The 12,162-nt window shown below is 38.4% G+C and overlaps 1 protein-coding gene across 5 annotated transcripts in view; it reads right to left on the bottom strand.

Moving 5' to 3' along the window:
• The window catches only part of LOC105387399 (regulating synaptic membrane exocytosis protein 1), a 79,911-nt gene that overhangs the window by 21,680 nt on the left and 46,069 nt on the right, over window positions 1-12,162 (bottom strand). For all 5 annotated transcript variants that reach the window (XR_007268016.1, XM_048631554.1, XM_048631556.1 and 2 more), the window contains exon 3: window positions 10,329-10,496. Coding sequence is in view for 4 of the 5 variants with exons in the window: in XM_048631554.1 (XP_048487511.1) it covers window positions 10,329-10,364 (36 nt within the window). In the remaining variant the exon portion in view is untranslated. The remainder of the gene's footprint in view (window positions 1-10,328; window positions 10,497-12,162) is intronic.

Below are 12,162 nucleotides of genomic sequence, written 5' to 3'. Positions count from 1 at the left end.
GTAGGTCATGAACAGATCGCGTTCATGACCCAGTGGGGGCGCGCTGGGCGCAGCTCCGGTTGACCCACTTGTTGCCTCGGCCGCCCCCCGCGCCGCCGCCGCCGCCGGCCCGCTATTTACATTACCTCTCTAATTGCTGCCCGACCACACCACTGCTGTGCCATTCCAGCTGTTCTTATGAAATCATATGTCTAATGGCCTCAGAGAACGATTAACATTTCTTACTATTCCCTTCGTTACTCATACCACTTTATCTCTGTAGACGCTTCGACGGGGTTCAGTTCAAAGAAATTTACAATCAATTTATCGAACATATACTGGAATAGAGTGTTTCCTTGTATTTTCGCTCAAGGGGAGTTCTGATGAGCAACTCATTAAGTTCAGGATGACTCAACCCGTACGATTCCCTCAATTACTTTCGCCGCCTGAAGCTGTTCTTTTCCGTTCTACGTGGAAATTACAGACAGTGGAGTAGATATAGATAATGTGCGTTCTTTCACGTGGTGCGACATGCGGCGTAGCGGCGCGGGGGCGGCGGCGGGGCGAGGGGGTCACACAAAGGAATAAAGGAATGTAATTACGTGTCACCCACACGAGCTACGCGATTGCTCAGTTATTTTAGGGTGCTTTCCGATAAAGGCACTCTGTTTATATGCCTGCGGTTTGTATTGTGTTGTATCGTCGGCCCCAAAATTATGCCTAACCTCAGAATAGGAAATTGTACGAAGGGAAAACAAAATTTAGTTTTTTTAAACCTTCCTTGAAATTTCACATATCATTTAAATCCAAAATTAGTCAAATCATTCTAAATTTTAGCAGGACGAACAATCTTCAACTTCAAGGCTTTATCACACATCTTAACAGGACGGAGTACATTTGATGGAATGAAATATCGCAGAAAAGGACATCAACTCATTAGTCACGTCTGAACGATGGAGATGATGTCATTGGAGCGGAGCTTCAAGCATGACTCACATAGCTCACACTAGAAAGGATGAAATCATAGAAGAGAAACTTAATGAAAACTACGGCCGTTATGGTACATATGGTACACAATATTTTATGATGAGTGAAAACATTGTAGTCCGTTTACTTAATACTAAAATGTACTAAGAAGCACTTAACCACGCAGTGCACACAACAGAAGTACTTAACAAAAACATTCAAAACAACTTAATTGCGGGTCACAAGCCCGCGTAAAATCTGTAGATAAAGCATTTAGCGGGATTTACTGCGCCGAGAGTGCTTCATCCGACGCCAACCCTTCAGGAATCACGCTAATGTCGGGGGGAACACGCGCGCCTTCCGAAACACACCCTGTATAAATCTAAATCAGTCTTGCGGTATACAAGAGGTATAGTTTTTATTACTCTCGCGAGTCAGAAAATGACATACTATGATATGACATAGCACCAAATTACTCCTAAAGGGAAAAGGCTCTTGGAAAGGCTAGCAACATTTCGCTGCGCATCAGAATATTACCAACTAATTGTTATTTCAAATTTTTATCAAAGTTTAATAAATTGGAGCCTTTTTGGTATCAGTATTTTATTAGTGAATTTGGTATTGCTTATTAGTGTACTTATCTGGATGACACGAATAGAACTTTACTTATAACTTATAACTGTTAAGTACTGCAAAATATGCATAAACTATTGAAATTAAAACTTCCTCAGCTTTGGTTGAAACGAGCTGCACCTCTGAACGAACAACTAAGTTGGCCGCGTTTGTAGCAGTTTGCATGCATTAATCACCTGCAACTTTGAACACACATATTATACTTCGCAACTTCGCGTTTAAAGCGAAACTCCCATACAAACGTAGTTTTGTTTTTAAAAGGATTTCCCAGAATATTACTGTAGGTATATTAAAATGTTTTGTATCTACGTGAGTACATACACACTTTTATAACAGTTTTAACAGATTAGCTAATGTTTTTTGTTACGGATTTACTTCCAATCTAGCTGAAGTCGCAACGAATAGCTACTTTTATTTTTTTACTGTGGGAGTGGCTCTCTCTGTGGGACCCTTTAATGAATTTGTTGCCAGTAGGTCATTTGGTTGTCGGCTAAATGCAGTTTACGCTAAAATAGTTATGTTAATAGTTTATAGTTGCTATAAAAGGGCACGTCGGTACATAATGACCATTGTTAACGAATTGAGTTATGTAAGTTACATAAGTAGTTAATAGTTATCATAATTAACTTTACATGCATTTGAAATTGACGAACAAATTCACGCTGAGGATTGAATAGGCTAATAGTATAGGTGCATAAAACCGACCTTCAAGTTTGAAAAAACGAACGAAACCTTATAAAGTTTCAGTGGAATTATTGCCAATATTTTAAACTGCAAGAAAAATAATAATGTCTAAAAATACTGTACCTTGGCTACATATAAAGTTACAGTTCAGTGGCTCCAGTGGACCACATCTCTTCAGAAATCCACTTTAAGCTAGTCTCCCCTGCACGCCCCGCGCCCCGCGCCCCGCGTCCCACGCTCGCGATTGACATACAAACCCGCGACAGCCACTACAAATGGAAAGTTCTCGAAATACCTTCACATTGTTGTCTTTTACGAGAAGCAAGGATTTCTACGGGTATTTGGGTCAGCCGAAACACTCCCGGAACAAAGAACCCGAAGCCTCTTCAAGAATAAACGGCAAAAATATTTCCCTTATTTCATGTATTGACACGTTGAATGAATCGTATATAAAATGAAGGGAAGCAATCTATAAAAGAACAACAACGAAACTATATAAAATATTTGCATTTTGTCCCAGAAAACCTGTTTTAAGAATGTGTCTCGGCGAAAGCTACGCAATTCCTGTAACTATGTTGAAAATAGCGCACTCAAGCCTCTTACTTTACCTGGGGGTTTTCAGTAAAATTTTCCCAGTTTTCTCACGTTTTTAATTCCGTCGGCAAGTGACACAGTTTTCATGTCACTACGCCGCACCTACTTAGGTAGTTTTGTTCCAGCTGGCAGAGAGCGCTGCAGAAAACGAAATTGCAGGTTTTTGTGCAGAGCGCGTCCGCCGCGGCTACTTACCTCATCAAACGTACCTTTTGAAAACTACACGCTATAGAAATGTACACTCAACATCTTGGACGCTTGAAAAAGAAAAGACAAGAATTTGTTTAAATTTTAAAACTTGTTTACATTTTACGCTATATGTTGTTATGTTTATTTTATACTATATTATATAAGTATATTTTTATATCGAAGCTGAGTGTTTACTTGAAGGTAAGTTTAGTAACGATTCTCAGTCAGGGCAGCTATAATAATAAAACAAATTGATGATACCCTTTTTATGACAGTATTAATTTACCGTTCCTTTAATCCGTGGTCGAGGGGGCATGTTCCACTAGCCATCATTATGTACATAATAGGTGCAATTCGCTTTAAAGTCGCTCAGCGTGCTATGGAGAGAGCTATGCTTGGGGTTTCTCTGATGGATCGTATCAGAAATGAGGTTATCCGTCAGAGGACTAAGGTTACCGACATAGCTGTCAAAATATGCAAGCTGAAGTGGCAGTGGGCTGGTCATATCTGCCGAAGAACCGATAACCGTTGGGGTAGACGAGTTCTCGAGTGGAGACCACGAACAGGCAAACGCAGCGTGGGACGCCCTCCTGCCCGCTGGACTGACGACCTTAGGCGGGTGGCGGGTAGTGGTTGGATGAGGAAGGCCGAGGACCGAGTGTTGTGGCGCTCCTTGGGAGAGGCCTATGTCCAGCAGTGGATGATTATTGGCTGATGATGATGATGAGGTGCAATTCATGGTACTATGGTACTATCATAATGTATGCTTCATACCCATATCTTAAAATTCTAAGAAAATCTTAAGTTTACTAAACTAAATAAATGAGATACGGATTTATGTATTTAAAAAAAATAAGAATAATTTGTTGACCCACATCCACATGCCATTAAGATTTATGACTCACTAACCTTTACTTTTTTAACCTTGACTACTTAGCTCAAACGAACGAAAAACTAAATAAGTGAAGTATATATCTTTCCATATCGGTCTAATTTACTATACTTTTATAAAAACCAACACCTATAACATGAAACAACAAACAGAAGTGAATGCACATAGTTATTCTTTTTTATTACTAGAAACAAACACTCCGCTACGCCGCCGTGGGCAAGCTACGCCGCGCTACGAGCTACGCCGTAGCCGGCTACGACTATTAGGATTAGCTGGCGCGCTACGGGCAGTTTATTTTACGTGCAAAGTAAGCTGCCCAGTGTGGGCTACCGCATAATTAAATGATGGTAGTTGTATTTTTTACTGGTATTTTATTCTATACGTTAATAGTACAATGTTACCCAAGAGGTGAAAGATTCTTATTTAATTCGGACACAGGATTTAATGTGTTCGAGGAATTAAATAAGCAATTACCCCGAGGTAAACTTGCGCATTAAAAAAGGTATATTATTAGAAAAAGTTTAATGTAAAAATCGATTATTTATTTAGGTTTTGATCTATTTTTTTTTTCTATTTAATATTGAAAATGCATTCAACGTATACCATAAATAAGAGCATGATTTATGAAAAATTGTTTGTTACGAAGCTGATATTTTTCGTCATACAAACAAAAAAGTATCCAAATATAGATATTTTGGCACCTTTACGGCTAGTCAGCGTACGAGTACCAACGGTTTGAGCATATTCCTGAATCATTCGAGATGGAACTTCAACAGGAAGCAGCCGGCAACATGGCCGCCTCGCCCTCACCTGTTCATTCAATGGTAACTTCAGTGAAACAACGCTAATTGGGAAAGGATTATTTATTATTCGCTTTCAACTTTAGGTCAGAAACAGCTGTGTTCAAAACCAAAATGTTTATTTTCTCATTTATTTCAATTTTATTTTTAGAATAATGAGTATAAAGTACATACCCGTAATATATTTTTTTACAAAAAACGTGAATTCATTATTTAATATGAATTTTATACAGCATAGAACAAGCGAATAAAAATATGTAGCGCAGCAAAAATATAGTTTTGGAACAACAGAAAAAATCAGGGGACATTTTTAGAGAGAGCTGCATTAAATATTCACCGGGCAGTCGGCCAGTCCTGCACGATGATGCTAATTAAAAAAGTTCCGACAGGAAGTTAGAAATGAACAGAATTAATTACGGACTTTGGCAGATGAGTTTATTTACAGTGGAACCGAGTTTATAAAAGGCCTTACAATTAGACATGGCAATGATTATGTGCTTTTTAAACTGTTGGTTTTAGTCCAAGCAATCCATTTTAACTGTGAAAGTTCTACTTGCACTGAAGGGCTATTTCGGTTTTGCAAATGTGAGTGTTTTTTTTATTTTTATTTTTATTTTATTTTATTTATTAGGGACAACAAACTGTTTTCGATCACAAGATACCATCGCTTCTTCTAATGCATGGTTATAAAGTCGTATTTGGCATGGTCACGATAGGAACTACGTGTTCATGAAGCCGGTGTAGGCCCTCGTCGTGTGGACGGCGAACTTCGCTGGACTAACTTCGACGTAACCACTTTAGTCGCCGGCGGAGCGGCCGAACGTCTTGTCCCAGTTTTGTCTCAGAACAATCTGCGTATTCTCGTGCTACGTTCACACTTCATGCAATAACTAATACACTCCACACTCTTCAACTTTGTCTTTCAGTTTAAAGTAATCCGGCGAGGCGTGGCTCAGCAGTGGGAGCGCAGCTTTATGTTAATATTTACTCATATCTGCAAAGTGGAGTCAGATGTTGTTTGTGTAAACCACATCAAAGAGATTTGACTAGGTGTGTCGGGTATCATCAAAGCTTTAGTAAGTACTTGTGTAATGTGTTGGCTTACAAACGTAAATATTTACTTGAGTACACACGTAAAACATAAATATACTGACATCCGTCTAAATCACGAGTATAAAAACACTTTAATTAAGTTTGATTATGTTATCTTGGAAAGGACAGTAGGTTCGCAGCTCTACTATAGGAACTCACTGTCTGGTCGCTGAAATGGCTAGAAATTAATGGCACCACCGAAAGCCACAAGTTGATGCACAAAACACCATGCTAAGCTCCAGTAGTAATATTGTTACCAAGTACTTAAATACGACAAATCAACGAACATGTTCATTGTTCAACTGAAATAGAAATGATACGTGCACTATGGATTAAACGTTATTTGGAAAGAGCTGTAACAAATACCCGAACAAAAGTTGCAAACAAAGGTATTTGAAACAAAGAAAGGCTATTCCAGCTGGTCGTAAACCAGCGCTTATACAATGGCACATCGAACTTTTTACGATCTTTGCTAGGTCTCCAAACAATACACTCTGCTTACTTGCCTATTTTAAGCTATTTGAGTTTAGCACATCAATACTAAGCATTTAAGTCGTAAGGTTTTTTATTGCATCCCGCGAAGCTTAGCAATAGTTATCACGACGTTTACGTACATCCAACTTATTCTATTGATGTTAGTTTATTTAAACACCCTCCCTCCGAAGTCCCTGATATGATATGGCGTATTTATGAGTATAATTCAATGACGCCAGCAGTAACAAAGCTCACTGGCTGTAATTACAACAATGGCGTCTGAAATGTGCTCAGGGTACATGTTGATATGTGAGCGGCCGCCGCGCCGAGCTCTAAATGAACAACATGTTAGTTTCGGGACATGTGTCACCGGCCGTCCTCGCTGGCGGTATCGATGTAGTGTTTGTGTACGCTGTACGCTTCATTGTAGGTGTTTAGTAACCTATTTCATGCTTTTGGTCGTTGTTCGCGTTTGTTCCGCGTACGGTATATGGTTGGGTATTATCTTCGGATTAGCGAAGGAATTGACCGCTGGGACATAACTATACATTTATAGTTCTTTTTACGTGTAAGCTATTGAACTGTTAAACAATTATATGGGCTTTTTCCTGAAATTCTTATGGGAAATCCTAAGAAAGCTCGTGAGCGGAAGCTATTCTACATGTGATGTTTTTTCATATATGAACACCGAATAACTAATTAACACAATTGACCTAATGTATACATATACGAAGAATATACGTAATGGTGTACGTATGTAACAGGTCACGGTGGCGGATGTAGGCCGGCGTGTGTCGTGTCGTGCGACGCCGCGGTTGATGCTCCATTTGTTGCGGCTAACTGCATTATCAGACCCCACCTGCCTCTTTAGTGTCACGTGCACACCCTGTGCTCTTATTGTTTGCTCGGGTTTCCTGTGTAACACGACGTAATGTAGCTGGAACTAGCCGGTTTGTTGCTCTATTCTTTGACAATTAACATCTTACCTCTACAATAGCAGAGAACCATGTAGATTAGATTAGAAACACATGTTGCATTTAAGGGATGTGAAAAAGTTTACTTATAAATATATATCTACATTTTATATAAACATTATAACGTAAAAGAAAATATAGCTAGATAAATGTGTTAATGTTACGACACGTTCCAACCTGAAACACTTAAAAGGCTAAAATAATTATTTAGCTCGGCCAGGTCTGGCTAGGTCAAGCTTTTACTGTAGTGTTTGCAGCCGTGCTAGTTTTAAACGCATTATTTAAATACGCGGTAAACTTTACCCGCGCTGTGCACATTTTAACGAAAAACTAAAAATGCCTCATATTGCAGCGGAGTGTGTTCTTTTTATAAAAAAAAACCCAGTCTTTATTTCAAAGAGTTGGGTTTAATATGCATGCCTCGATAACGTGCAGCTTTCATGGACCTGGCCACGGCAGCAGACGCGTCAAAGTGAAACGTCATCTTTGAATAAGGCTTCTCTCAAGTGACCCCCCCCCCCTCCCTCCCACGGGGAGGCGCGCCCCACCCCGCCGGCCCTCAATCTCTCCGCCGGTAACAAATTGTAAGAAAAAATTAAGACCGACCTAATCTCTCCAAGACCTTGAGTAAACAAAGATAAGTAGAGTACCTACTTATATTTTAGGTCATTATTTTGCCAGCAAATTGAATTCCCTCCGACACTCCCTCTTGTTGTATCAAAGTTACCGATTGAGTTATTTTAAGCGCGTATATTATAGGAATAAACGGCCGTTTTTAGTGTAACTAGTGGTTCTTGAATTGCGAATTTGGAAATTCAGATTTCAGTTTCGGGCTTAGATATACCATGCTGCACATGTAGGTTTTGGCTTAGTACTTATACCCTTTTTGCAACACCCTGTATATATTGTCGTTATTGGTGATAGAGACTTCACATTTTTTTGCGTCTAGTTATCGCAGCCTACCTACCACGTTTGATATACTCGTGGGTTGGTAATTAGGTATACCTATTACAATGGACAACATTTCATTTTCTTTACCCTATATTTTTATTAGCTATTCGGAAAGTTTATTAAAAATTAGAGGACCCGTATTTTTTTATTTTGTACATACATTAATTTTTAACTTTAAAGTTAATTATTTTAAAACCTGAAGTGACGTCACATATTAGGCTCAATTTTTATTTTTATCTTTTGCCTTAGTCTCGAAAAAAAACATAAATGATACTGACAAGTGACATTTAAACTTTGTTTACATGCCAACCAACAAATGGGTCATTTTCAGATGACATTGATATTTCTGATGATACAAAGTACTTATTATGTAAAAAAATAAGCAGAAGCATTTTTTCAGCTGTGTAGGCGGTGGCATGCTCTGGGACATATTATATAGAGGTCATCTCTTAATACGTACTAACCATTTTATATGATAAATAAAAAAAATAGTCAGAAAGTGTCAGAACAGAATTTATGAAAATGGCCCAAATAAACAACAACGTCACGATAAAACGTCAACGTCAATCAACAATGAAAGTGACAGTTGCTTTGTTTTTAAATCTCTAGGCTTTGATCATCAAAATGCATCGCACCTGATGCATGACGTCATCAGCATTTTTTTACTATTTTATGATTTTCTCGAAAATGATATATCCAAAAAATACAAAAAAAAAATTTTGTGGCCTTTAGAGCTAAATCTCGAAATGGTTTTCGATTAATAGCAGCTTTAGTTTTTTGAAATGTTGTCCATTAATATATACGCTTGGTTTTCTAAAGAGGATGCTTATACAGTCAGGTAAAACCTCCATATAATATTTTTGCTACTTTTTGGATGGCTGGATGCTTTTTTGCACCATTTGTAACAGTAAACGTAAAAAACATAATATAACGTGAAAAAGACCCAATAACGCAACAATGGAAGTTGACCTATTTAAGTAGGTACCGTTATTACCTAGTTATTTTAATTTTCATACGAAGATTAATTCATGTTGAAAATGTTTCAGACCAGCTAAATGGTATTGCGTACCATTAAACCTGCAGATTGTGTAAATTATAATTATTCAATGAATTAATGAATGTTTTAATATTTTCTGTTTCCGTTTGTGTTGCATTAAAACAGCAAACATTTCCCCGCTACAAACAGCTTTAATTTGCGCCGAGAGCGGAGAGCAGGCGGCAAGACGCCTCGCCATGTCGCCGCTACGTGGAATTTTAATTAAGGTACAGTTGCGCTAATAAAATCAAAATAGCGTCAAGTTGGCTGTTTAGCAACGAGTCATTGGCAGATTTATAAGAAGAGTCTGCCTCTAGAGCAGAGTGGCAGATAAATATGGATATGAAACAACTATAAGTAAGCTCCTATTCCTCGATTCACATAGCCAAAACGTAGTTAGGCTCTTAGCGTAGTTTCAGTGTATTTGCAGCTACTGATGGTAAATATTAATAATGATAATTAATCATGTACCTCCAGCGGTAGAGTACCATATAGTTAAGTAATATTGTTTGATAAGTACCTATAGAAAGTTTTAATGGAAAAAGTTAGGTAGGTACATAATATAATGTGATGCCTCGGCAAAGCATATTCTGATTAAGGCAACCCATAAAGTGCGCTTTTGTTTATTCGCTTCGCGGTGCTTCGGTTTGCACATATGCAGAGGCATCACATTGTGGAGTTAGTCCTTCAAAGTTAACGTAACATAAAGGAATAATACGAAAATGGCAGCCGTTCTATAAGTCTACAAATTGGGCGAGATAACATATATGTATGAGTCCATCTTCGTACTAACTAGCTAATACACTGCCGGGCAATGAAAAGGTTCCACTGAGAAAAGCACCAAATTACTCCTAAACGGAAAAGTCTACTTTAATGAACATTGAAGTACATTTAACAGAGAATCAGGATATTACCAACTAAAAACGGTAATATTTTGATCAAATTTAAAATTAAATGTTTAAAAAAATTGGGATTGTTTGGTTTCAAAATTTTGTGAGAGGAACTTTTTCATTGCCCGTGAGTGTAAAAAACTACCTCTCACTAAACATAATGAAAATACTGACCTTTTTCATAAAGGACATGACATTAGTGGGCAGCATGGTGACGGTGGCGCGTGGCCGGCGGCAGTCACATCATCACTTCACTTCACTAGTCGGGGATCAGCACACAGCTGGCTCCGAAGCACGACATCTCCCGCTCACTCACTACACACACTCACACACAACACCAATCTGGAACAAGGGAAAACATATATTAATAAAAGTAAACTAGGTACTTGATGATTTTTGATGAACCTTACTTTTCATATAAAACCTACTTACTATAAACCTAGTTAGGTACTACCTGGGTTCAGGGGCAATATATAACGTAGGGGTAGGTTAGGCAGTGGCAAAGACCTAAACCCTAAAGAGGGATTTACACTTCAATAGTACAGCTTAGTTGCAATTTAAGTTTATATAGTTGATAAGTAGGTAGTCCATGGACTTATAAACAGACGTCTAGCAGGTATAATAGAATGTCTGTGACTACTTAAATCTATAGAAAAACGCGTATCCTAACTAAAATAGTAAAGTTAACGGTAGGTCAAAAATCAAGCGTAAGTATATGTAGGAACAAATTTACCTACCCCATAAATGCGGATGTACCAATCGAAACTGCTGAAGTCATCTGTCTAAGCTGCCTGTCTGCCTTCGTAGGTAGGTGTATACCTACCTGTGCCATTCGAGTGAATTTCGTATCACCGGCAATCTCAATCGATTTTCTTTGGTTCGCTACTTTTCAAATGTGAACCTATATACGTTACATGTATTTCCGATGATGCAAGCTAAATCTGATCAAACATTATTTAGATGCGATTTTCCATCTACCAGGACTTTTGAGTTTTTATCATTTAACCTCGGTGAACCACATCAACCAGTATTCTATTCTATTCTCTGTGAGGGTTGGTTCCTGCACCTGGCTCTCTCGAACATTTAATATCCATATCCCCTTAAGGTATTAATAAACTGTCTTCCTAAGGTTGTAGGTACCATTTCCCACTACGCTGGTCCACTGTGGGTTTGTAGATGAAGACATTTGGATGACAGGTTTCCTCACGACGTTTTGCTTATCACCGTAAGAGCGATGATATAATAGATTGTACTTAAATTCCAAAGAACTCATTGGTGTATTTCAGCAGTGTGAATCGATCCCGCATCTCGTGCGTGAGAAGTGGGCGCTTACCGACTGAGCTACCACCGATTTCATCAACCAGATGGGTATTTCGCAGAAGGGTGATTTAGGTACCTACATATCTACTGAGCACTAGTTACCTACTAATAACCCAAGAGAAGAGAAATTACTTAAATATGATAACAGATCATTGAGAGCTTTATTAAATAGTCCGAGTTCAGTCGATTACCGTGGGGCATTTCAGCTGCGAAGGACAACTGAAGAACTAACAGACCTACCCGTAGCGGTGGGAAGGTTAAAACATAGGTAATCTCTACTCATCGAATCAATCATCGTTGCCGTTTGTAAATAGGTACCTGACTAGGGCATGCAATACCGCAATACCGGTATCCGTAATACCGGGATCCCGGACAAAATTCCCGCTTTTTTCAATACCGGTATTGAAAGTTAATACCGGTATTGAAGTAATAGCGGAATCGGACTTTTTTAGGCTATAAATAAAGCGATTAAGATTTAGTTAGCCTTGTGTTCCTATATACTGTGAAAGCGCACTTGTTCCCAACCGTTTAATGCAGTTTTCGGCTGCTAGAAATCTACTGTTGACCATGCGTAAACCGGCACCGGATGTAAAAAAAATATTTATTCTAAAATTTAAACTCAAAAACTTAATTCTCGTAAAAATCAACAACAAAATAACGAATATGATTGCATTTTCTTGTTTAATTT

The sequence above is a fragment of the Plutella xylostella genome, chromosome 29 (assembly GCF_932276165.1).
Source record: "Plutella xylostella chromosome 29, ilPluXylo3.1, whole genome shotgun sequence".
Taxonomy (NCBI): Eukaryota; Metazoa; Arthropoda; class Insecta; order Lepidoptera; family Plutellidae; genus Plutella; species Plutella xylostella.
This window is presented reverse-complemented; position numbering and strand designations above follow the sequence as displayed.